Source organism: Lepisosteus oculatus, chromosome 3, assembly GCF_040954835.1.
Source record: "Lepisosteus oculatus isolate fLepOcu1 chromosome 3, fLepOcu1.hap2, whole genome shotgun sequence".
NCBI lineage: Eukaryota > Metazoa > Chordata > Actinopteri > Semionotiformes > Lepisosteidae > Lepisosteus > Lepisosteus oculatus.
The window spans coordinates 20,742,766-20,767,500 of NC_090698.1; the positions used below are offsets into that span (position 1 = coordinate 20,742,766).

Genomic DNA, 24,735 nt, shown 5'->3' on the forward strand with positions numbered 1-24,735 from the left:
GCACATGCACTCGCGTAGTATTTTGTGCACATGCGCATATCATGCGCAAAGCATAAACGTATATATCAAACATTTGTTAAAATTATATCGAGGAAAATTATATCGCGATAATTATCGTTATCGAATTATCACCCAGCACTACGGTGACGACACCGCCCTTCCCTGGTTATAGCAGAGACCAAAGCCGCTGGGCTGAGGGGAGATCTCCCCTTAGCTCAGCCGGCTGGTTCCCTGTTGAGTGCTGCCGGAGACCTGTGTTTGAGCCCCAGTGGTGAAGGGCCGAACTGATGGGAGCTGCGAGGGCGCAAACCCATGAGAATTAATACCCGAAGCTCTATAGTATTAAAGGAATAAATTAAAAGTTTGTTCCATGCTAAGAAGAGAAGAAAAGAAACACAACGTTTTGGCTGTGAGGGCTTCACAGACGAAATGTTCTTACTTTGTTTCTCTTTTCAGCATGGAATAAACATATAATAAATAAAGAGAAAAAAGCATGGAATAAATCGAGGAAAAAAAGTAACACAACATTTCAGCTGTGAAGCCCTCACAGCCAAAACTTTCTTTTCTTCTCTTTTCAGCATAGAATAAACCTTTAACATGTTCCTTTGCAGCCTAAGCATGCTGAGGTAGCTACCTACTTGAAATAGGTATTATACGACAATTGCGCTGACGCGTGAGCACATAAAGTACGTGAGAATTACTAAGTCATTATTAAAAGATAATTTTTTTGTAATTACGAGATGCGTTTCTCATAATTCCAAGATAAGGGGCAATGGGCTTCCGTACCAGTAGGAGTTACTTTATGTCCAGTATATAACAAAATACTTTTTCTAATTTTATTTTATGCTGCTGCTGTTGTTTTTTTGTGTCATACACCATAAGAGCAAAGGGGTGTTAACCTAAAATTCCCGATGCAGGTAAATCTGAAATAAGTCGTATAAAGGCTAACGGCTCTTTTGCATTCCACTCTTGTACAGTAATTCCAGGGGTTAGCATGTATGTGTATGTTAATATTATAACAATTACAGAACAATAAAACTGCACATTTAAATACTAATAAAAGTCATACAGTATCTCTTGAACAAAATTATTCTTATTTTGCTGTTTGTAGCATTTTTAGTTATTAAATTTTATGCCATTGTCTTTTCAAAGTAGTGTACTTTTTACTAGGCTTATTTCATTAAAGGATGTGCTTGGTCTTATGGTCTTTACTTTGTGGTAGTATTTTTTTACATTTCACATTCTGACTGACATAAGCTAGCTTCCTGTTTTTTTTTTTAGTTTCTAATGTAAATTGGTCCGCAGACACTAAGGTCTGCATTAATAAAAAAAGCCCCATGCACCTAACCACTGATGTCATGGTTCCCATAGTGAAATGTAAACATTTGTGATAAGTTCGATTTCTTTTTCCCCGTAGCATGAAAATTCTATAATTCCCATGAAGGAAGAACGTCCCATCAGTTCATGTGTATAGATCAACCCGGAGTAAAGCAGTTTTAAAAGGTCACAAGAAGACAGGTTGGAAAAGTGAATATTGCATGTTTATTAATGTTAACATAAAGTTGTAAGTTTCCTTTCTTTTTTATGCATGGAACAATGTATTTTGTTGCTGAAAGTTTGTTTACCTCAAGAATAAGTTTAGCATGTATCTTGGTCATTATGTGCAAGTAAAGAGAGCTCTGGCTAACCAGAGCTACAAAACCAGACGTTTTTACTTTACATTCCATGTCCACTTCAAAAGAGACATTTATCCTACACTAAATCCTGTTTATACTGTGGACTAGGAATATCCCCTTGTTCTACTGTCACTCCTGTATCTGAAATAGGTTTATCATTTTCTAGTTGACATAAAATCCTGCTATCCCCAATACTGATTTCCTCAAAGCTGTACCCTTGGGTCTGCCTTTCAGTTGTATGGTGACTTACAGGAATTCAGGAATAGATTCAGGAATTGCATTTAAAACTGAAGTAGGCCCTTGCTTACCCGGGTAACATTTGTTTTATCTAACCTCCTGGATTCTTACCTACATAAATCAGTTACATTAGACCTTTTAAACACACATAACCCCAAAAGTAATTCACTTAGTGGTGTTTAAATGAATGCATGTTTTGGTTATTATGCATTTATTCTTGCCAACATTTTAACATTTTATTTCCTGTTAACAATAAAATGCAAGTAATTGAAAACTTAGAGCTTTTCATGACCATACAGTTTCTAATTAAACATCTTATTCGTTCTCATAAGTGTTCAGTTGAGTAACTGAAATGTGCTCGGCTCATTTGGACTAAAGAACAGAATGTTGGTGTTTGAACAATGTAGGTGGGCCAGTGGTGTGAAACACCATTAAAATTAAAATCCTCTTTTCAGTGACGGTTGTTAAGAAGGCAATGCTAGTTGCTCAGAATATTTCATCTGAGGCTTTTCAACTTCCTTCTCTCAAATGTTTTTTTTTGTCAGGGGTTTCCTTTACTCTCCGCATTTTAAATTCTTCCAATCATTTTGTTCTTGAATTCAGAAAATGGTTACCTGCTGCTCTTATCATTTATTTAAGTTTTTAAACTTTTTAAAATAAATTTGTAAAGCAACATTCAGTGTTCTTCCATCATTTGTTTTCCACACCAGACTTTGCACCCTGTTCCTTAACTAATAGCCTCTCACAAAGAAAGTGGCACCAATTGAACTGGACAACAATCCTTTTCTTTTACACAGGCTAATTCACTCCATTTAAATTCTAGTGTTTGCTGTGATTTGTCTTGGTTATCACAGACTCAAAACAAATGCTAGATCGTGAATAACAGCGTGGCCAAAATGTGTGAAAATAGATAGTCTTGTGTTTCCTTAAGAACTGTTAAATACGTATTTGAAATCAAACAATTTGAAGACATTTGCATTAAAATACCTCTTCTTGAACAAATACATTTGCTGTCTTTTTTTCATACACTGTATGTGTAACCACAAGAGAGAAGTACAGGAAGGTCTGCCTTGTTATGTAGAACAAACACATGATCTTCACTGGTCTGAAGAATGATCTTAATCTAGTCTTAGTCACAGTATTCAAGTTAAGCAATGAATGAATTTTAATGATTGCTTTCAACAAATATTTATCTGTCAAGAACTAGAATGTTGCATAAAGAAGTTGATAAGCAGTCTGAGGGGTGCAGAAGTCAGCCAGTAGATTCTTGGGACTATGGAGAATGCTTTTTTTACCCAGACATTGCTGTTTTGGATCAAGTGTATGGCATAAACCATATCTTTGCTTAAGGATTCAGGAGATAGACAAAGACTGATGTCTGTTGGTTGGGCTCAAATCACTTACAGTATAACTTGCTTGCTTATACATCAAAGATCCCTGTAGCCTGTTAGACACGTTTGAGTTTGCAGTGTTAATGCATGAAAGCTGCACCTCTCCTCTCCGTGGTGCCATAACTACTGATTGATTGGTGCTGTGGGCCAACAGTGTGAATAGGAAGCATATAGATTGACAAGCTCATATCAGAGTAGGCCTGTATGTTCTTTATCCTGTGTAAGTATGAAACTTGGAGCTGTGAGCTGGTTTCCTGAAAACATATTGGTAGAACTGACTATATTTAAGAAGAGTATAGGTTCAGACATTGAGAGCAGTAGACAGTGGGTATGACTGGTCCTCAGTTACACCTGCTTAGTCATAGCTGGGTTGTGGTTATGAATCAGTCTTTTTAAAAACACTTTAACTGGACAGACTATTTTTTTCCTTAAAGTGTGAATGTTACACTTTTTATTAATTGTTTGACTTTACGTCATTAAATGTATAGAGTGTGATAAAATATTAAAATATAACATTATATTGAAATTCCTGACTACCTACTATATATGATCACATTGCAGAGGTTTAAATATGTAAGCAAGCTGTATTCATATGACAAGACAGCACAGATGGAAATTACATAGGGGAAAAATTTGTCATTTTGGAACCAGCTATTAGTTCTCTTTTTCCGTTCTCTTTGTCTATGATGTGTTGACTTTTTTTTTTGTTCCTCACCTGTTCTTCTTTTAACTCAGTCATCGTCTGTGAGTCTGCTTAATTTATGATCCAGAATGTGCTAAATATCTGCACTGGCTAGTTTTCAGAAGGCTTTAGTCTGAAGTGTAGTATCTAATTTTTCTGTCCAAGTATATCTGTGAATTGGAAAAAAAAATAATGTACCTTAGGGTATGGAATAGTAATAATTATACAGTAACCAAAATCTCAATTGCGGAGGAAACAATACAGCTGTCAGGAACAAAAATTATTTTAGTTTAAAAGAGCAGTACGGATTGGTTTTAGCCAGTTTGCATGTTTTGTTATTGTCATAAGCCTTAAGGCAGTGGTTCTCAAACTGTGGTACGCTAACCAGGAGTGGTATGCGAAGCTCCGCCAGCTGGTACGCCATATGACCCTGGAACTTTGTTGTGTGCGCTGAAAAATCGGGATGGGTTTTCATATTTTCTATTTTAATACATGTCGAATACGCAGCCTAGTACTACAATACAGCGCGCGCTAATGCTTGAGTGGACACAGAGCTATAATGTAATTCTGTACCATTCTATAGGAATGTGTGCTACAAACGTAAGTTACCAATTGTATTTAAAAAAAGCTATCTCCAGCAAATAGGGAGGTAGGAGAATGTGTGTGATCTTGGAACACTGCCAATGCTGTAAACACAGGAATGCATAGAAATGCGTGCTACCGTACGAACGCTGGTAATCTTGTGAGTACAGGAAAGCGTGATAGATAACAGAAAAATATTTTAAGAACTGTTCTAAGTTAATTTGAGAAAAATACACCGAGCGTCTCTGTGTTTCGCTCCCATGCGCATTAAATAAAAACTTCTTTTAACTTCTGAGACAGACTCCTGAAACGGAAACGGGGAAAATTCAAGCTTGCGGATTGCTAAAGCAGGTAAGCCCCACAATATTGTTGAAGAACCTTATTTACCATTGGCAAAAGGGCTGACACGTATTATGTGTGGAGAAAAAGCTGCTAAACAGTTGAATCAGCTGCCCCCTCTGAAAGACACAGTCACTCATAGAATTATTGAAATGGTGTATGATATGAAAAATACGCTGATAGAGCGCGTTAAGATGAGCAGCTGTTTTTCACTGCAATCAGATGAGTCTGTAGTCGATTTGGCCAATTTGCTCGTTTACGTTAGATACGAGTTTGAGGGCATGTCCCATGAGGACTTTCTGTTCTGTAAGCCGCTACCAACAGGAACTACAGGAGAGCACATATTTCAGCTTCTGAATGAATGTATCGAAGAGAATGTCATCGACTGGATAAAATGCGTCAGAGTTTGTATAGACGGTGCTAGAGCGATGACAAGCCGACATAGCAGTGCAGTTGCACGAATTAGAGAGGTTGCTCCAGAAATGAATGGACGCATTGCAACATCCACCGCGAGACCTTTGCCGTCAAAATTCCTGGCGATTTAAAATCTGTTAGACTCTTGTGAATTATTGTATCAAGGCTCGAAAAATGAATTCACATCTGCTTTGCTCAACTAAACAGGCTCACACCTCTTGCTGAAATGCTTTTTTATTTATTTTTAATTGTTGTTGTTCCTGTTTTTTTTCTGTAAAGCACTTTGAGAAGCCACCCTTAAACACAAAGACAGTATTTAGGAAGAATGTCAGCTAAGGAGAAAAGAATAACCGGTAAAAAAAACTTTGTCTAAATTTGGTTAGACTAAGTATTTTTAGAGTCCTGACAGGTCACTTCCTTAAAAGTGTGGTTCACTTTCATTGTCACAGATAGGAAATTTGCTTTGCAGGCGGGTAAACAATACATTGAACACAATTTGAGCCCATTAACATTTAAGAGACACATGTAATTTAAAAAAGAAAATAAATATACAAATAAAGTAAGATATACAATGAATTTTTCAAATCAGGCAGGTTAATAGTCAAGGAAATAAAAGGTTGCATTTGAATCTGGGTAGTATGAAATGACACCCAAAAGGAAGGAGCTCATGTTCACTGAACAAGGGGTAGTCATGGCAGAAAATGATTAAAGTAAAGGGCTTATTGACTTATAGAAGACAGATATCGGCAATAATGCATTTCACAAACTGCTGTTCTCTTGATCAGGGACAGATGACTACATGAATTTAATCTCCATGACAATATTCTGATGATAGAATGTAGAATTTACTCCGTGGGACAGCCTAGTGTTGACATTTTTGTTTGTCCTGGAAGATTCTTTTGTGGATGAGAATGAAGCTGTTAATTCACACACTGTATGTGTGATTTTGGTTAACCTTCTGTATGAAATGAATCTAAAGTTTAAGTCTCCACCTCCTTTGATATCTGGTTAGAAAAGGTTGGAGAGAAATATATTTGTTAAATCCAATGTTTAATTATTTACCAGATCTTTTTTTCTGGCTTTCACAAGGTAGTAGAAAGTGGTGTGGGGGAATGCTTGGATCTGACTGACTTTGTTAAAAAGTGTCTCATGGGTCATGGCAATAGATTCACAGACCTTGATTAACACTAATCCTGGATGACCTAATGAGAATTTAGATTTCGGAACTTGCGCGAATGAAGGACTGTATTTGTATTTTATTTTTGAATGTCAAGTGCAACACTGCAGCACAAGAAAAACTAAATGTGTTATGTGATAGAGCATGGTGTGATTTTTCCAAAAAACAGGATTTTTGCTGAAATAAATTGGACTGTGAACTGTGTGGCATGTAAGAGAAGCCTCTGTTTGTTGGTGCTTTATCCAAGTGAACCTGTGAGAAAATGGGTTTATGTGGAGTTCTTATGAATCATACAACAACTGCAGAAGCACAAATGTTCAGTGCAAAACTGGAATAATTCACAACGAAAGGAAGCCTGAAATTTAACTGTACTGGGGAAACTGTCAAATCAATAATGAATGATGTGGATAAAAACTGAACCTCTTCATTTTCCCAGTATGCAAACTTTCTAGGTCATGTTTGTGAAGTGCAAGCCAAGCTCAAAACATCTCTCTGTGCTTACTGCGCATTAATGCATTCTATTATAAAATAATTATAATTTTTTTAAATCATTTTAATTGTGTGATAGTATTTAACAAATACTAAAAATTCTTTGAAGGACCGCACTCGCAATACAATTGTTTATATCAGGAGATAATTATAATAATGGTTAAAGAGCAGTTTGTGTTCTTCAAAGAGATCTGACGTAACACATAAGCACATACAATACTTTGTATCTAGAACAAGAAATTATTTTTAGTGTTTTGAATTTGTGGAATTCGTTGACTAACAAATGCATAGACCTTATTTATATTAGGGTGAAATTTTACTAACAAATTCTTGCTTAAGGTGATGCACAATTTTTTTTGATAGAACACTTTTCCAAACAACATTCACATGTAACCTACTGTAGTTTCAAAAGCAATTGACATAGTGTCGTTGTCTCTTCAGGTGCTACTGTTTGCATATGTTGAATGCCCAGACTAATAAACAAGACTGTAATAAATAGCTTACCCTATTATGGGTTTGTTAGAATGGTTTTAAACTATCACAACTTTCTACAATATTTTTTTTTTATTTTTATTGAATGATAATGTATTTTATCTGAATTAATATGGGAAGAAAAACAGTTTGTATAAACAATCCTTTATACAAATGCCTTGCGAGCAGGAGCTGTTAAGGCCGTTAACTTGTTGCTTTTTTACCAACGGGCTGAAACACTGGAATTTTAACACACCAGCTTCGTCACTGTGCATTGAAAATATGTAATAGGTCAAGGAGAGCTTAAGGGGGGCTGTAAAGGATCCGGTCAACCAAGGCTAAATAGGATACTCTCCTGTAACTGTTAATAAGTCAGTACCTACTGTGGTAAAGCAGGCAGCTGCTTCTGGACATCATAAGAAGCGGCATCACCAGAATTTCAAATTGCCTTTGCTCTTTTAAGTTTCCCAAAATAGCAGAAGGTTACATGCTTAAGCTGTTTTGGGCTATAGGTTGGATTTACTTCAAGAAAATAGTATCCGTAGATTATATTTTAACTGCATTTAACTGAATGTTGCAAACATATAACACTCGGTTGCACTTGTATTTTAGGGCTTATCTGTTTATTAGCATTAGATTACACTCATTCTAAAGATTTTACCGGGGGCCTGGTTTTAGTGCATTGTTTAAAGATTTTTTAATGTCAAAGATGTTTATAATTCTTTATATGTAATTCTGCTGTGAAGGACATTCAGTAGTTTTTGGGGACAGTCAGCAGCTATCTCAAGCTAAGCCAGATTTCCACTGAAATCACCAGACTCTCTTGATAACTGAAAGGACACACTGGGTGTGCAAGGATTGTCAGACCTCCTTTGAAGGGATTAAAATGGTACCAAATACAGCACTTGTGCTGCAGCACCCCAGCAGTGTTTCATGGCAGTGATTTTTTTGGCTTTAATACAGGAAAACTGGCACCCCTCCTTGAAAGGACGATATTACTGAAATCAGACTCAAGCCTGTAGTACAAACACGGGTAGAGTAATATTGAACCAGATGTCCTGAATCATTCTTGCACTCCTGCCCATTCCAGCAAGGCAACCATGTGTTTCAGTAAGGTTCCTTGATCCATCTGCATTAAGCTATCTGAGCAGGTGTGGACCCTGTGGATACTTGTCAGGCAGTGCTTCTCTTTGCAGTGTGTATTTGAGTGCCATCAACAACCCATTTAATATATTATAAAGTGATATAAATGATTGTTCATGCGTTTTTATAAATGGAAACAACTGCATTAGATTTCACATAGTTTAGTCAAAAATCTCTCCTTGTAGTCTAGTTGTCTTCTAATTAATCTCATTAATTAGTGATGAGAAAATTAATGTATAGTGTTCTTTGTTTAAAGCAAAGCTACCACATTTGGAAATTATTTGCTTTCTCCCGTTAAGAATCTACACTTCCAAAAAGACTGTTTCAAGTGGAAAACTGTTTTTGTTTCCCCTTTTTCCTGGCTCTCTGAAAATGACCTTCAGCTTGCATGTCTGTCTCTTTTAAAAAAAAGTTCCATGTGGCCATAGCTCAGAATTCAACTACAGGAACACCATTGTTAAAGTGGAGTTTGGGTTGAGACAGAATTAGAAATTGGAAGCCACCTTTACATGCCTGCCATTCTAAAATTCACATTTTGAGCTCTAAAAATGTGAGTTCTAGAAAACACCACTGGACGGTACTTGAAATGGAAAGTATTCTTCAGCAAATAATATGCTAATGAGTCCAATTCTTTTTTAGAACTAATTAGTTTCAGTTAATACTAATAAGTGCAATTGTTTTAGCCGGAATTGACTGTGCTGGGTGTGTTATTTTGAAAAGCATCACGTCACTAGCTAAAGATACCCTTCGAAGTGTGGTTGACCCTTAATGTTTCTTTAGTGTGGTCTTTAGGGTTAACTTGCAAACTCAGCATATATCTTGTATATAGCAATTATGCTTGAGACTATCCATTTACCGTCCTTAATGTAACGTTCACTGTGCCCAGTACTTCCTGCTTCAGCTCTATGGTTTTCAAGGCTCGTCCAGATGATAGTCTGAGGTTGGTAACTACTGCTTTTAAACTGGCTTAAGTATAATTTGTAATTTGTTTTGAAACGCACATTATCGGACTGAAAACAAACCCATTTAAAGAAAGTTATTGTTGACATTTCTTTTACCCGACTGAAGTATGGCCACCCCCTTCCCTCCCTGCCATGTGTTGGCAGTATTGCAGTGATATTGATGTGCTTCATGTCTTGTTGTTCGAAACTGCAGAGCAGCATCTGATCTTTTGTCACCACACTCCAAAAATATGAATTCGTAGAAACATTCAGGCCAGTTGCAGGTCATGCAGACTGATCTATTTAACACCAATTTCAAAATAAATTACCCTTTTCATCAAAAAGAGAACAAAAAAATCAGTCCTTTGATTTCAAGCACGTAACTGGCCTTTCATGTTTATAACCGCTAAAAAGATTAAAAAGATTTAACATTTAATGTTAGTTGAGAGCTCTGCAGAACACCAAATAATTTGAATTATTGTTACAAAGCTGGCATCAATAACAAGCATAGTATTCCTGAAACACCTGGCCATCAGTTTAATGAAAACCATACATAACCATATCACAAAATTAACGTCCTAGTCAATACTTAGTATTGCATGTGTATATTGATTGTTTTTATATGTATTGTTATAATAAAAGTAATATTTCAGAAATTATGTATAGTATAGACAGGGGTACAATATCTTGGAATGCTGTTAAGGATGTTCATGTTACAAGTTGAATCTTAATTTTAGAATATGGCTGGCAGCTAGAAGAGAACTTTACAAGGAGTTTGGAAGGGAAGCTGAAAGGAGAATAAAAAGGACAGAAGTAAGAGAGTTTATGGAAGGATGGAAGGGGAGAGAAAGAACAGGTGACCATGGTGGAGTGAAGGGCCGGTCATTCAGAGAACACATGACAACAGACGCAGCTAAAGTGCTGCAGGCCAAGCTGTGTGCTTTATTGGAGGAAGGGCTATCAGCAGAGATGTATTTACTCACTGGTCCACAAATTGTGAAATAATTTATTTCTATTTTGAGGTCTGCAATCTAAATGAGCCGAGGACTGGTGGGGGAGAGGTGTAAGAGTGTTGCATATAGCCTGTTTGGTTTTATTGTATCTTATCAATCCACAGATTTCATTTGTTCTTTAGAAAAAAAAACAGGATATTGGCTTCAACAATGTGGGTAGGTAGCTTTTTACAGACCCCCATAACCCTTTGTTTAAAAACTGCCTCCTGTTCACAGTCTTAAATGCACTTTTCCTTAGTTTTCACTTGTGTGCTCTGGTTCGTGTTCTACAGAAGTCCATTGGGTTGCTTTTTCCAACACCTTTTGGGATTTTGAAAACTTGAATCAGGTCCATTCATATTCTAAATTAGGTCTTAGTAGTACATTGTGCAATTTTCAAATCTCTTGTTCTATGCTTTTAACTATAGGCCCCTAATACCGTTTTCCTTTTTAAGTGCTTCCCCACATTGTGTAGAAGATGTTAATGATGTGTCATCATGTAGCTTGTTCATGCTTAGTGATTCCCGTTTTGTATATATAGTTTGTTTTTTCTGCCTGCGTGTAATACTCATGTGTCTATATTAAAAACCATCTGTCAGATATTTGCTGAATCTTGAATTGTATTCAAACCCTTTTGATTTTCCTTTACTGTTTATACTTTGCCAATCCTGTTTTTGTACTGTCTTTAAGCATTACTATTTTGCTAACTGTACCAAAGTTTAGGACATTTTGATAAGTAATAAGAAGAGATAAAGGAAGCTGGTAAACCAAAGGTCAGTCTAAACTTTGTTGAGATTCAGACGGATTGTTGCACACTGACTCCAGCTATAGGTGGGCAAAGAGAAGTGCAACAGTAGTGATGATAAGTGAAAGGTCAGTGGTTCCCACAGTTAACCAAGCCCCAGTGCACTAGAGAACTCCGAGTATCATAGTTTGTAGATATTGGCTGACCAATAACTAGTACTGAAATGTAGGAAGTGCCAAAGAAAAGTCCTTTGTACCATTGTTTTCTGGGGAATGAATGACTTTGCAGTTAGCATCATAATAAGTATTTGTATGTGGTTTCATATACTGACATCAGCTTTCTCATTTAATAGACTGTTGTGTGATCTCAAAATTACATAAAAGTACAGTGAATGTGTTTTTGAAATTAAATGAAAACAAAATGTAATTAAGTATATTGATTGAAACACTGTATGCAAACACCAGCTTCAATCTAGAAATGTCAGCTGTCTGACCTGATTTGATTATGCAGCCAAAGCAAAGTCAAATCTGTTATTAAGGCAATAGTTAAATGTAAAAATACTTTGCACATCTTTATTACTTTATGTGCAGTATGGACTAAAAACAAATTGAGTGCGTCTTCACTGATATTTGTTCAATAGCTGAAACCACAAAGCACAGATGACATGGGAAAAGAAACTGGCAAGCTGTGAATATCTGAGTAGCCAACAGAAGCCTCTCCTACAGTAAGTAAAGTCCTGACTCCTGCCTGACTTCCTGATGAAGTCCACTGATGAAACAAAAGTCAGGTGAAAGCACCAATCATAGACATTTAGATTTCCTCACAAGCATGAAGGGGGAAAAACATTTTTTTTTAGTTGAAAGTACACATGTAAAAGCAGAAATCCAGGTTTGAAAACTGGTGTTTCTTTTAATTTACATGTGTTGTGTTTTTTTCTAGAACTATCCGAAGATATAATTTATTCTGCCAATAGCAGAAGTCTTTTGACATCTAAAGAGTTATAATCTGCTGTGCAGTTTGTTTCTGTAATACATTTAGTAGTGTAAGTAAAATATGTGTAGACTGGGATTGTCCCAAAGAGCATTTCAGGTGAACTACCATCACTAGGTAGAAAGGTCTAACTACCTATAAATGTTCTTGTGATTATTTGAATTTCTTGCTCTACCCAGTGTTCCTAGCTATGTCCTGCCTAAAAGGGTATTGGAAAAAAGTATTTTGTGTTTTACTTGTTTTTGTTTTTTGCAATACCATGTGTTGTATTAGAGTGCTTTTTAGTGTTGTGTGCAGTTATGTTCTTACGTGTCTTCATGTGGGTGACTGGTGCTGTAGCAAACACTATTCAAGCTTTAGGAGAATTTATGCTTTAAAATCCTTGGGGGAAAACAGCTATGAACTACACGTTTGAAGCATGTGTGGTGTACTCTTCTCATAATGTTTCTTGTCATTTTAACTGGCAGAGAAAAAACAACTAAAATACGTCCTGTAAGTGGGTGACCATTCTGCTTGTAATACTGAAAGATAATGACAAATGAAATTTAAGTACTGGATAAAAAACATTGTTTTAAAATTGTATTGAAATGAAGATGTGGGGTGTTTCGCATTGTGATGTGATTTTGTTTCTGTAGTAGAAAAAACATTAGAAACACCTTGCTAATTTAAGCTTATGAACAGTTAAATATCAATACATTAACCTTTGTGGTGTGGATTTTTAATTTCCAGCTTGCTTTTAATCTAATTTCTTACTGTAAATATAAAAGACAACTGTATTGTGGGTATTTTGTTCATTTTGGTTAATGGATTTATAACCCCAATACAGTACATGTTATAAGTGAGAAGCAGCCATCTAGCTTGTTAGGTTGCTAGTCACTAATTAATCTGAGGATTTTATCCAAGCATTTTATGAAAGATGCCAAGCGACAACATGGCTGGATAGCTTGTTCCAGACGTCCCCTGAAAAAACAAGTAGAAAAAAAAATAGTCCCTTCTGTTCTCGGTTTTAAATGTTCCTTTCCGCTTGTGTTCTCTGGATTGTGTTTTGGGGATTATTCTCATGAAGCCCATTTGTTTTTCTTTGTCAGTGCCTTTGAAGATTTTGAATAAATCAGGTCCCTTCATAGTCTTTGTTCAAGACTACAAAGATTCAGTGCTTTTTTTGCCTGTTGGAGAAGGGCATTCTTTAAACCTGGGAAAGTATCGGCTTCTTTTTTTTGGGACTGATTCCAGAGAAGCACTATCTTTTGTAACACGGTAACCAAAACTGTACACAATGTTCTAAATGCGGTCTACCTAGAGCATTGTAGTAGTTTAATTGAAAATAAATTAGAGTTTAATTGATCTATAATGATCATACCAAGTGTCATTTTTTTTAGTTTGGTAACTTTATATTGTATGAACTGTAAAGGCAAATTGACTGGGAATTAAAACCAGAGAAAACCAGGAAACCTGGTTTTAAAGAGATCACTGGTTCTTTTTGGGTCAATATCAAAGTCCAAAGCCAAAAGAGAAAATATTATTTTCTCTTTAAGTTGAAATGTATCTAGGCAATGATATCATGTTCTTAGCTTTAACCAGCTTCAGTGAACAATTTGTGAAATGTTACACTTCAGCAATGGTGTTCACATTATTGACTATAATGGTCATGTACTATCATGTATAACATGAAGTAGTCATGTAAGTAGTCAGTATCTTCTTATCTTTTGAATAATACCTATGAAGAGCATGACGAGAAGTATAACACAGATCTTTACCAACATTAAAGAAAGTAAGTTAAACACTGTTTAAAGGATGTAACCTATTAGGCAAGACAAAACTGTGCTTCAAAAACTCTCAAAACTGTGCTCTCCACTCTTAAGAGATATGGTGTAAACTTGTACTGTTTTGTATCTGTATCTGTTAATTGGCACTATTTTTTACCATCTCAACAGAGATGGTAATTGTTGGCAGACGTGCTACAGATGTTGGAATTATTTTCAATGTACACAACTGCAGGTAATTAGCATACTCTATTTGCCTACTTCTATATCAGTAAATAGGTTTTGAATTTATATTTCTGGTCAATTGCAGAACAAGTATAACGAACTGTAAGCAGTCACATATCATATACAATAAGTACAAATGAACATTGTTTACATTAAGCTTAAGGAGTTTAAAGCAAGTAATAGGAGAAACAAATGCAATATGCCCAAAGATTGTGGATAGATTTACAGTGATATCACATACAAAAACAAGAAACAGTTATCAAGCTAGTGTTTTGCTAGTTTGAGGGACATTCACAGGATTTAGGCACTAATGCCAGAGGAGCTATAGAAAATGTTTAATGTCTGACACCACCTGAGAGTAAGAGGTTATATTGCAGCAGTGATATAGAAGGATATATCTGATCATACAGAAGTTAGTTCTTAGATAAACATGCTCGTGTCTGAAGTGGACTATCCGTACCTGCTGAACATTGTAGTGATACCCTTTTCAGACTTGTCACAGAGAATTTAACTATGGAACAGTTTTGAAATTAACAACACCTGCTTGTCAAGGAATCATGTGCTGCTAGCTGCTCATCATGCAGAGGAACTCCAATCAGAAACTCATTTAATCTACAAGGTGTGGCCTCATTGTGATTCCATTAGAGGCTGACACGATTCGTTCCTGCTTCTGAGAAATAATTATTCCTTATTGATCAGCTTCTTGTTGATTAAGGTATTTAAGGTTAAGGTATTTCACCCTAGCTAATTACCTGCAAACTGTTAGTCACACAGGTTGCATGAGTGGAGCTATACCTCCCACTTAGATATGTGGAATGTGGTTAGTGTTTGTTAGCTTCTATACAGCTGCATACGAGTGGGGAAAAAATTTTTTACCAGAGAATTTCCTGTCTTGTTTTTTTGTAACCCTGGAGGCCCTTTAAATACTTGCATGTGTTTATAAACCATATGTACCTCACCTCTGACCTGAAGACTGCAAAACTTCTGAGATGCTTGTTTTTTTTTTCCAATCCACTGACATACTGCGTGAGAAGACGGAAAGTAAAGCAAATGCAGAAAATAATCCAGTGTCCTGCTTTGTATGTTGCACCCACCATATTTCTATCTTCTGTTGCCAGAGAGGTATGCTTTTTTATGCAGGCGTTCAAGAAATGCACGGCTTTTCAAAATGTGTGCCACTACATCTGATGTCAATCTCTTTCCCCCAAGTAAATTGCATTCTTCTTCCAGCTGGTTCTCATACTTTGCAGATTCTGGCATGCTTTTTACTAAGTATTAATCAACTGCACTAAGCATTCTGGTGTAATATCTTAAACGATGTTGTGCAGCATATGCGCTTTGTTGATAATGAGGAATGTTGAAGGGCTTAAACTAAAGTATATAAACCTTGCTGAGGATCAGTGAATGTTCTCACAGAAAACGCTGATGATTGAAAACATTTTCAGCATGTACAAATACTTTACAGCACTTCTATTTTACTTAATTTATTAGTAGAGCTGGAGATAACACTACTCCACTCGTATTTCATTCTGGGTTAAACTGAAGATAATATTTAATGCTAGTCAAGCAGAGGTGTCAGCAGGTTTAGCTTAGTTTGTTTTATAGTCTTTGGGGTTATAGGGTATTCTCAAAGGCTCAGTATTCAGTGAACTTAAAATGTTCTGATTTTGTGAATAACCTTATATTTTAGTATTTTAAATAGTCATAGTTATTTGTTATCAAATAACATTGCATTTCTTCTGTAGCATGTAGGTAGAGATCATTGGTAGTTTGCATTGTCATTATGTTTTTTAAAATTATTCTTCTGTGTCCTTATACCTTTGGGACTCTGGTAGAAATGTCTTTTATTTTAGGGTAAGAAGAATCTCTTATACTCAGTATAGTCAGAAGCCAGACTATACGCAAATGTAAATGTCAAAGCCAGTTCAATACTCTTTGAATTCACACATTGCATTCAAACTCTCCATCCTCTGCTCATTTCTGCTTTCTTGGTTTCAATGCACATATGCTATACATTGTCTGTGTTTCTGTGACACCAGCATTCTGTTCAGGTTGAAGACCTGCCTTGATTATTCAACACAGCTCGATAAAGTTGTTTAGCGCTTACAATAAACCAACAAACCCACAAGCTATATGGTGAAGCCTTGCATGTTGAGAGTAAAACGTTTTCTTCTGCACATAAAGAACTTCTCCATATTACCATTGTATATTGCAGTTTAGAAAGAACAACAATTAGGAGAAGTTTTACATTTCCTCAATTCAATCAACATGGACTTTAAAAAAAAAACTAACAGTACTTTGAGTAGGGTTGGCAACATTTTCAGTAAAGAGTTCGCTTTCTGGAATCTATTTTGTAACAACTGCATTCCAATGGAAAGATAATATCAGTATCTTGCTGTTCCTGCCCACTGGATAACTAGAAAGGAACAAATTGTAATGGTTTATTTTTGTTGCTCTTCATAGCTAGGTTTTGCCTGGACATCAGACATACATGTACATTATAAATGTAAATCGTAAATAGATTACTGTTTGTTTTGAACTTGTTACAAAATTTCGTGCTTGCTGTTTTTTTTTTAAAAGAAATGAATATTGGGTGATATCAGGGCTGTGACAGGTACAGCTCTGATCTGTCCAAGGTCTCTGGCACGTTCAGAGCAGACGCAGAACCTCCCCCTAGACAGCAGCAAATACTGACTGGTGCTGTTGGAAAATTCCGCATAGTGCAGGTTTTCAAGGAGGGTGACATCACTTACTGTAAAATACCCAGGGCAGGTGAGATTTGATACAAGGCAAGATATTACCCAGTTAGATATAATATAAGCAGCATCCAAATCTCACACACTTGATTCTCAGGCCTTTTGCAAGACTGAGACACACTGAGGACAGACCTTTTCCTCCTACATTTTTTTGCAGTGTTAGAAATGGGAGATATCCACTAGTTAAACATGTTGATTTATGGTTTAAAGTGCTGTGTAAAAGACATTGAACATTATTTTACTCTTTGTGCTCAGTAATTTACCTTTTTCATGCAGAAACACAATTCTACTAAATTCCTTTTACAGAAATCTTAACCATTTTGTTTTAAGATCAATTGATCCTGGTAGACATGCATTTTTTAATCAAAAAAAGATTTCTGTAAAAGGAATTTACTAGAATTGTGTTTCTGCATAAAAAAGGTAAATTACTGAGCACAAAGAGTAAAATAATGTTAGATGTATTTTACACAGCAGTTTAAACCATAAATCAACATGTTTATCGCCTTTCAGCTATCTAAATATGTAGACAGGACCAAATGAATTTAAAAATGAGCAATTTCATTTAATTGGTAAGTGTGGTGGATTAGGTTGTGTTTAGTTAAGTTTTTTGTTATGATCAAGCTCATCACAACAAAATTTAAATGAAACTTTTCTAATTGACAAGTTTTGTTTCTTCTTGCCCAAAATAAGCTGTGTTAATAAAAGCAAAGCTACAAGAGTAGAAGAATCTAGAGGATTTTTAGATCATTTTAATAATATAACTGCTAATTATTGAAAGACTTTTGCAAGACAAAGTAGTGTAATTATTGTTGAAAGATGGAAAGTCCTCTGAGATATATTTAGCATTCTTGTTAGAGAACTTGTATGGTCAAAAACACATTTTAAATTAGTTTCTTACAAAAATCATTGAAGTTAGAAAGAGGAACAGAGCATGATACACAAGAAGTAAGGAGTAATGTGGAACTTTCTAAATTCTATAAGGTATGAGGTCAGCTTAAAGAATGTTATGTAGACACTTACCGGCTCGTAATTAGAAGATGTTTTTAAGCAGTATTTGTCTGTTGAATGGAATTGAAATGGCTTGTTGGTATTCTCAGAGCTCAAAGGACTAAAAGCCTTACTCTGCGCTTCAGTATATTTTATTTATCAGAAAACATAACCTTTCCACTAAGGTCCATTTGATGACTAATGTGGATTCAGCTTTTTGAAAACATGGCTCAGGTAGTTCAGATGTTGGTTCCTCTGTTGCATTTCTGTCTTTGACTGCATGTGTGATATTTTCCTTCTGAAAATTGTTTACATTGCTGTGTTGCAGAGCTCTAGAATGTACTGTGTTCTGCAACACCAAATCCTTTACCAGTTGGTAGGAGTAAAATAATTACAATCCTTCATACGAATATTCAAAGTAAGTTTACTGCTGTATGCAACACATGAAATCACTGTTTTATTCAGTTATCATATTGGAGAGCATATGTTTCCTGTTGAATAATTTGGCTTGTTATCAGCATTCGTTTTTGTAGATGCCATTTCAGAAATAGCTCTTCTGTGTCCCAGCAGTAATGGAAAGTCACAGTTTCTCCTGGGTTAGTTAGCTTTCCTTACATTGTGAAAGTAATTGTGGATATCTTCAGCATATTTTGACAGCTCAGATTTTGACAGTTTTGTGCCATTCTATGATTATTAAGGTATGTGTGTATTCAGCATTGTGATATTTTATTTCTGCATATGCTCATTTGATTAGTACCAGGGTATTGGGGGATGGGCTGGGTGCAGGTTGCTCATGGGCTGTCATTTTGTTTGATTCTTTTCCGTTTTATGTGTTGCTAAAATACTTGAGATTCACGAAAGTTGGTTAAGTCTCTTAAGTCTTCAATGTTTTACCAACCTGTACCAAGAAAAGTTAGTCACTCATTTGTCTTTTTGATGGTAATGGTAAGTTTAAAAGTAAGTAGGTTTAAAAGCTGTCTCTTTAAAAACAAACAGCATACAGGGTTATGTGGAAACTTGTATTAAATTAGAAGGATGTTGTGGTAATGACATTTGTCACAAAGGGTAAAGAGGAAGTGCTGTACTGCAGAATTGTACAGACTCATTCTCACAGTATGATCACGTACATCTCAGGGATTACCTTGTCAAGAACAAATACTTTTTACCAAAAAGTTTGAGTCTTATCTAGCATATGTACTAATATTTGCTTTTTTTACTGCAGAGGAAATCTCACAGTGTCCAGGATTCCAGAGTCCAATATGGCTTTAAGTATTCTTGGCATGTTCTTGGGGTTACTTCTGGAGGTGTCAACAGAGGGTCCCACTGGTATCCCCAGGACATCTTGGAAACATCACGGTACGATCTTTGATTTATTCTCATTCTCTGTCCCTATAATCCCTTATAAGGGCTTTTGAAATTTTAAGCAAAAAGTTATTGCTTTTATACATTTTAATATATGTATTTAGTGACATAATGAACTTTTTATGTATAATCTCTTAAAGTAATCTCATAGCATTTTCTACATTAAGGGTAATGATGGGTCTGGGGTGGGTGCTAGCAAGTTAACTCTTTTTCTTGTGGTTTATATAGATGTTTGGTATGATGCTTAATCTGTATTGGTGATATTGTATCCCATAGTGTGACAGTAAATTCAATACTTTTAAACTAATTGATTCCATGCTCCAAGCAGGTGTCTTTTCACTGACATAATGTTCAATGTTTTCGGAAAGTCTGTTTGTTTCAGGGTTTGCAAAAGCAAAAGGACACTTCTCACAGTATTGTAGATGAATCTGTGCTGTAGGGCAAAATGTCGGCATATAAAAGTTCTTTTATGTACTTTTGTAAAGTATAGTGAATAACCAAACTCTTTATTATTTTTTAAATAAAAACGTGAAGGGTAAAGGCTGTGCTGAAAAATGCTGCATGAATAATTCACATTTACTTTGTGTGTTAACTGAGCATTTGTGCTCATACAATAACTCGCAGATGAAAAGATTTCATGAATAGATAACACTGCCATTCAAAGACTGAGGCAATTTGGTTTCTCCTAATCCTAAACAGTGTTAATGTAAGATGTTATCATTTCAGTGGAAGTCACATCAGTGATTATCATGGAAAGTATTCTTTTTAAAACACTTTCCTTTTTAAACACTTTCATGAGCACAACTGAGTAGTCATTAACAAGAATTTATTTTTTTATTATTTTTTCTTTCACTTCTTCATTGTTCTTAATTACGTTTTGTACACATTGATACAGCTGGGAATGAAGAAGTATTTCACTCAAATGTAAAATGCCAGTGCTTCATCTACCATTTAACTAGGAGCTTGGATAGTTGACAAAATTGTAATGATTCAGGTTTTACAGTTTTGTCTTGTCCATAATAACCTCATGCTCTCTACAGGACTTATTAAATAAGAAAATGTTAACCGTTATATTTAACTTATGGTACTGCATTGGAACATTACATTGTTTAGATCTTTAACCATAGAAACAAATATCTTTTAACTCAAAAGGTGTCAGGGGTTCAGAAGGAAACCGTTTTTTATTTTTAATCAAATTGCAATCTTATCCTAGCTACATTCTTTCTGTTCACTAAAAATGGAAAAGTTCTTTTAGAAAAAAAAGAAACTTATTTTGTAGATTTACAAAGTTGGCTACAGTAAGGAAATGAGACCTATTGCACCAAAAAGAGGTCACAAACCAGAACAGAACCTACAGCCACCGTCTGAATTTGTGGTTTTTTTTTTCCAGTGTTTACGTCTATTAACTGTCCGCCTTTAAAGAGAATTAGGAAGTAAAATCCCATTTGTCTTTTAAGGAGCATATGAAATAACAAGAGGAAACATCTGAAGGTGCTAATCAGACTAATCAAAATGAATTCCTCATATTAATGAAGCACTCACTGACTTGAGAGAACTAATCTGGGACGTGTGAATGGGCAGAGTTTGCAGTATGATCAGGAATTCAAAGTACCAAACGTATTTTATTATGTTACTTTATTTATGTTACATGTGGGGCATTTGATGCTGAATTGAATCCAGTGTATTTTGAGTTGGGGAATGAAAAGCAGTTGCGTACAAATTATAAAATGTACAACCCAGTGGAAAATGATTAAATGACTAAATGTTTGACCTACTTCTGAGTCATAATTGCACAAATCATGTCTCCCAGAACAGCCATAATTGCCTTTCAATGTGTTTAATTAAGCTAACAAGACCAATATTGTTTACATGACAGGCTACCATTCATTTCTCCTACCTGTCTTAAAAGGCTTGTAGTTGTAGTGTTCCTGAATGACCTCTTTTCCTCATCGTATTTCTTAGAAGATTGATTTCGATTTCTGGTAGAAGTGTAGCTACTAGCAACAACAAAAATAGCTAGTTTTAAATGCTCAAAATGTTTTATTTTGTTATCGTTTGTAGCACTGTGTTAATGGCAGCTAAACAACAGATGGATTCTTTATAACTGCCGGAAAGTTCCCGATACAAACAAAGTTGGCTTTTAATGATAGTTTACCACTTTGACCCATAATTATCAGCAGAAGCATGTTATTATATCCTGTATGTGTGTAACATTTTTTTTGTTAGACCCCTCAGACTTTGGTATCCCCAATTACGTTTTTCACAGCTCAGTTCACAGCCACTGACCCCGCAACCGCACACAGGAAATATAAGAAGTGTAGGCAAGCTCCTCCAACACACCCATCTTTGAGGCCCAATTTACCAGCTACACAGCCTCCCACTGGACATTCAATGTTGACTGGAAGAGAGGCATGTTCTCACAGACAAAACCCGATACCACCCAGGAGGGGTTGCTTGTGTTGCTGAGACCTGAGAGAGCCACAGTCACCTCACCCTAAGCCAGTGGTTCCCTGGTCCTGGTGACCCATCCCACCTCAGTTACGTAGTCGAAGCCTTACTTGATCTAAGACGTTGCTTCATTTGAATATTTGCATTTTGTTTCTAGTCACAAGTTTGGTATTTAATTTCACTTACAAAATACAATGGTTATAGCTCCAACATGTTTAACAGATGGGAACAAACAGTTCAAATTAGTTTTATTAAGTCAGTGAGGGATTTGATTGTGTAACTGAGGGCTCGGCTGGAACAAAAACCACAAGGTGTGTTGGTCACCAGGACCAGGATTGGGAACACTGCCCTAAGCTGTGACACACAAGGGTACCCTTGGCACAGCTGGCCAGTGGCATGACCTCTACTGCCTGGATCATAGGAAAGGCACCTTTACCCATTGAGCCACCTGGGAGACCAACATATGTGATTTATTCCAAGCACCTATTAATGAAAACAGGTGGCTAACAGAAATATTTTATTTGCACTAGTAATACTTTGACTTCTACAAGTTTGGGACGATAATTGTTGTTTGTTTCTAAACAATGTCAGAAATTTGCTTTAAACCTGCCTCTGCCATTTTAATGGGAGTCGCACAGTCCTCAAACCTGACTGTTAACTACTTTTGAGGGTAGTACTTCTGGGGAGAGGGCACATAGCCCTGTGTATATACTCATCGAACTCATGAGTTCTGAAAGGCGTTCATGATAAGATGGGCCATCAGTATTTCAGCAATGCAGATGTTTTGTTTCTGTCTGCAGATGTCAGTTTAATAGAGTTCACCGACCCTGGAATCTTCAACTACTCCACTCTGTTGCTCAGTGAAGATAAACAGGCCTTATATGTGGGAGCAAGAGAAGCCATCTTTGAGCTGAATATGGGAAACATTTCTATCAAGCATAATCAGGTATTTTATATCCAAGATATTTCTGTACTTGTTTTTAGTGGCAATTCTTTATTTAAGAAAGAAATTTGACTGAATTATGAATGGCTGACTAACCTTGAGATTTGCATATTGCTGTGTATGAGCAAACCCTGTCCTTTGGCCTGCATACATTAAGCATAATTTGTAACAGGCAGTGAAACAAAAGATGGCACTTTAATTTTTATGACAAACTTAAAAAGTTGAAATCTGAATAATATTAATCTACATTCCAAAAAAAAGATATTTGCATTTTGGACTGTAAGTATATGATTTTGTTGTTTTTATTTTTTACATGGTCTTTTTTTATTTAAGGTAATTTGGAAAGTTCCTGAAAGTGATATGGAAAAGTGTATTTTAAAAGGAAAATCCAAAGAGGTAGGTTGATGTTTAAAATGTATTGTACTTTGATATTTATAAACTCAAGTTAAGTGGAGAAAGGCATATAATATCACTATTATGCATTGTTTTTAACATGCATTGTTACTGATCTAATAACATTTTTGGTAGGGAAGTGAACTTTTGGCATTCTGCATGTTCTGGTTATTGTTTTTCTTAAGGACCATGCACACTGTAAAACATGGACAAAACGTTTCAACAAAACAAATAAAATGAACAAATGAGCTAATTAGGGGTGAATTTGTAATACTGGTATTGGTATTGTATACTGGTATTGAAACGTGTGACTTAAATAGTGCCAAATTAAAAATGGTAAAGATGAAAGACCAAGCTAACTAAAAAAATCAATTTTATTATGCTTTCATATGGAGACAACATAAGTCACAGGAAAAGAGCGTGATAGTTCAGCTCACTTTACATGACCATATGACCCCATGCTCACCAGGGCACAGGATGGGAAATTCAGTACTGCCCATAAACTGAAAGACATTAATTAGCAAATTGTGAACTACACTTTTGCCGAGATGAAAAGTCATACCATGTGAACCACAGAAAAATGTTACAGATTTGTTTGGAAGCATGTTTTCAGGTTAGGTTTTATAATGAACACCTGAGTAGTACTACATGCTTAACATGCAAGGGTATTAAACACCAGTTATCATCTTTGCCAAGGTATGAAGCACAAATTAAATTGAAGTGCAGTTTTGAAGTGAAATGAAATTGAAGTGTCTCGGTGAACTCTGAAACATACAGTCCTCTGTGGGACAAGGAAGTCAAAATTGCAGTTTTTGCTGTATACTCAAGCAATTTGATTTTGAGATGAAAAGATGAATATAAGGCAAAAGTACAGAATGTCACAATTTGTGGTTGTGGGATGTGGAAATTATGGAAGTTATGGAATATGGCACCAGCAATGTTGTAGAAGCCGATACCCTGGCTGCTTTAAAAAAAGTCTGGAAAACATTTTCAGATCAGTTATCTCCTAACAGTTAAAAATGCTGACTAGTAACTAGTAACTAGTAACTAGTAACTAGTAACTAGTAACTAGTAAATAGTAAATAGTGACTAGTCTTGTTGGTTTCATCTCATTTGCAGCCTTTCTTTTGTTCTTCCGTTCTAATTGGATGCCCTATATACAATTGCACAACTAGTATTGATCATATTGTCTGTTGTTTGGTACCTTTTTGTTTCCTATCATAACTCCTTCGCCTTCTCGTTCTTGGACTGTCAACTATAAAAGACAGTAAAAAATGTGCTTCATAAACAGCATTTGAAATCGCATTAGAGCACAAACTGATTATACAAGATTGGATTTAGAACAAACGTAATTAAAGCTTGGGACTTTACAGTTTTTCATTGTATGTTGGGACATTCTGGGCACTGACGAAGATAGGACATTTACGAGTAATTTACAAAATGAAATATGCCAGCACTTGTTTTGAAATCATGCTTCCTGTTATGCCTGCAAAAGTGTTGTTTCAGGTTTCTTTCAATAATGCTTGATATCATGTTACTACATGTCTTGCGGACAGTAGAATCCAATTTATGTCAGTATTTCCGATAAT

At 35.8% G+C, this 24,735-nt stretch overlaps 1 protein-coding gene across 8 annotated transcripts in view; it reads left to right on the plus strand.

Annotated features, from left to right (window-relative positions):
* Window positions 1–24,735, plus strand: part of sema4d (sema domain, immunoglobulin domain (Ig), transmembrane domain (TM) and short cytoplasmic domain, (semaphorin) 4D) — a 73,321-nt gene that overhangs the window by 30,393 nt on the left and 18,193 nt on the right. For 6 of the 8 annotated variants that reach the window (XM_015339701.2, XM_015339706.2, XM_015339665.2 and 3 more), the window contains 3 exons: window positions 19,223–19,356; window positions 22,611–22,756; window positions 23,087–23,149. In XM_015339701.2, coding sequence (XP_015195187.2) covers window positions 19,223–19,356; window positions 22,611–22,756; window positions 23,087–23,149 — 343 coding nt within the window. Of the gene's footprint in view, window positions 1–1,417; window positions 1,528–19,222; window positions 19,357–22,610; window positions 22,757–23,086; window positions 23,150–24,735 lie in introns of all 8 variants that reach the window. The other 2 variants (XM_015339692.2, XM_015339691.2) reach the window with 2 other exon arrangements.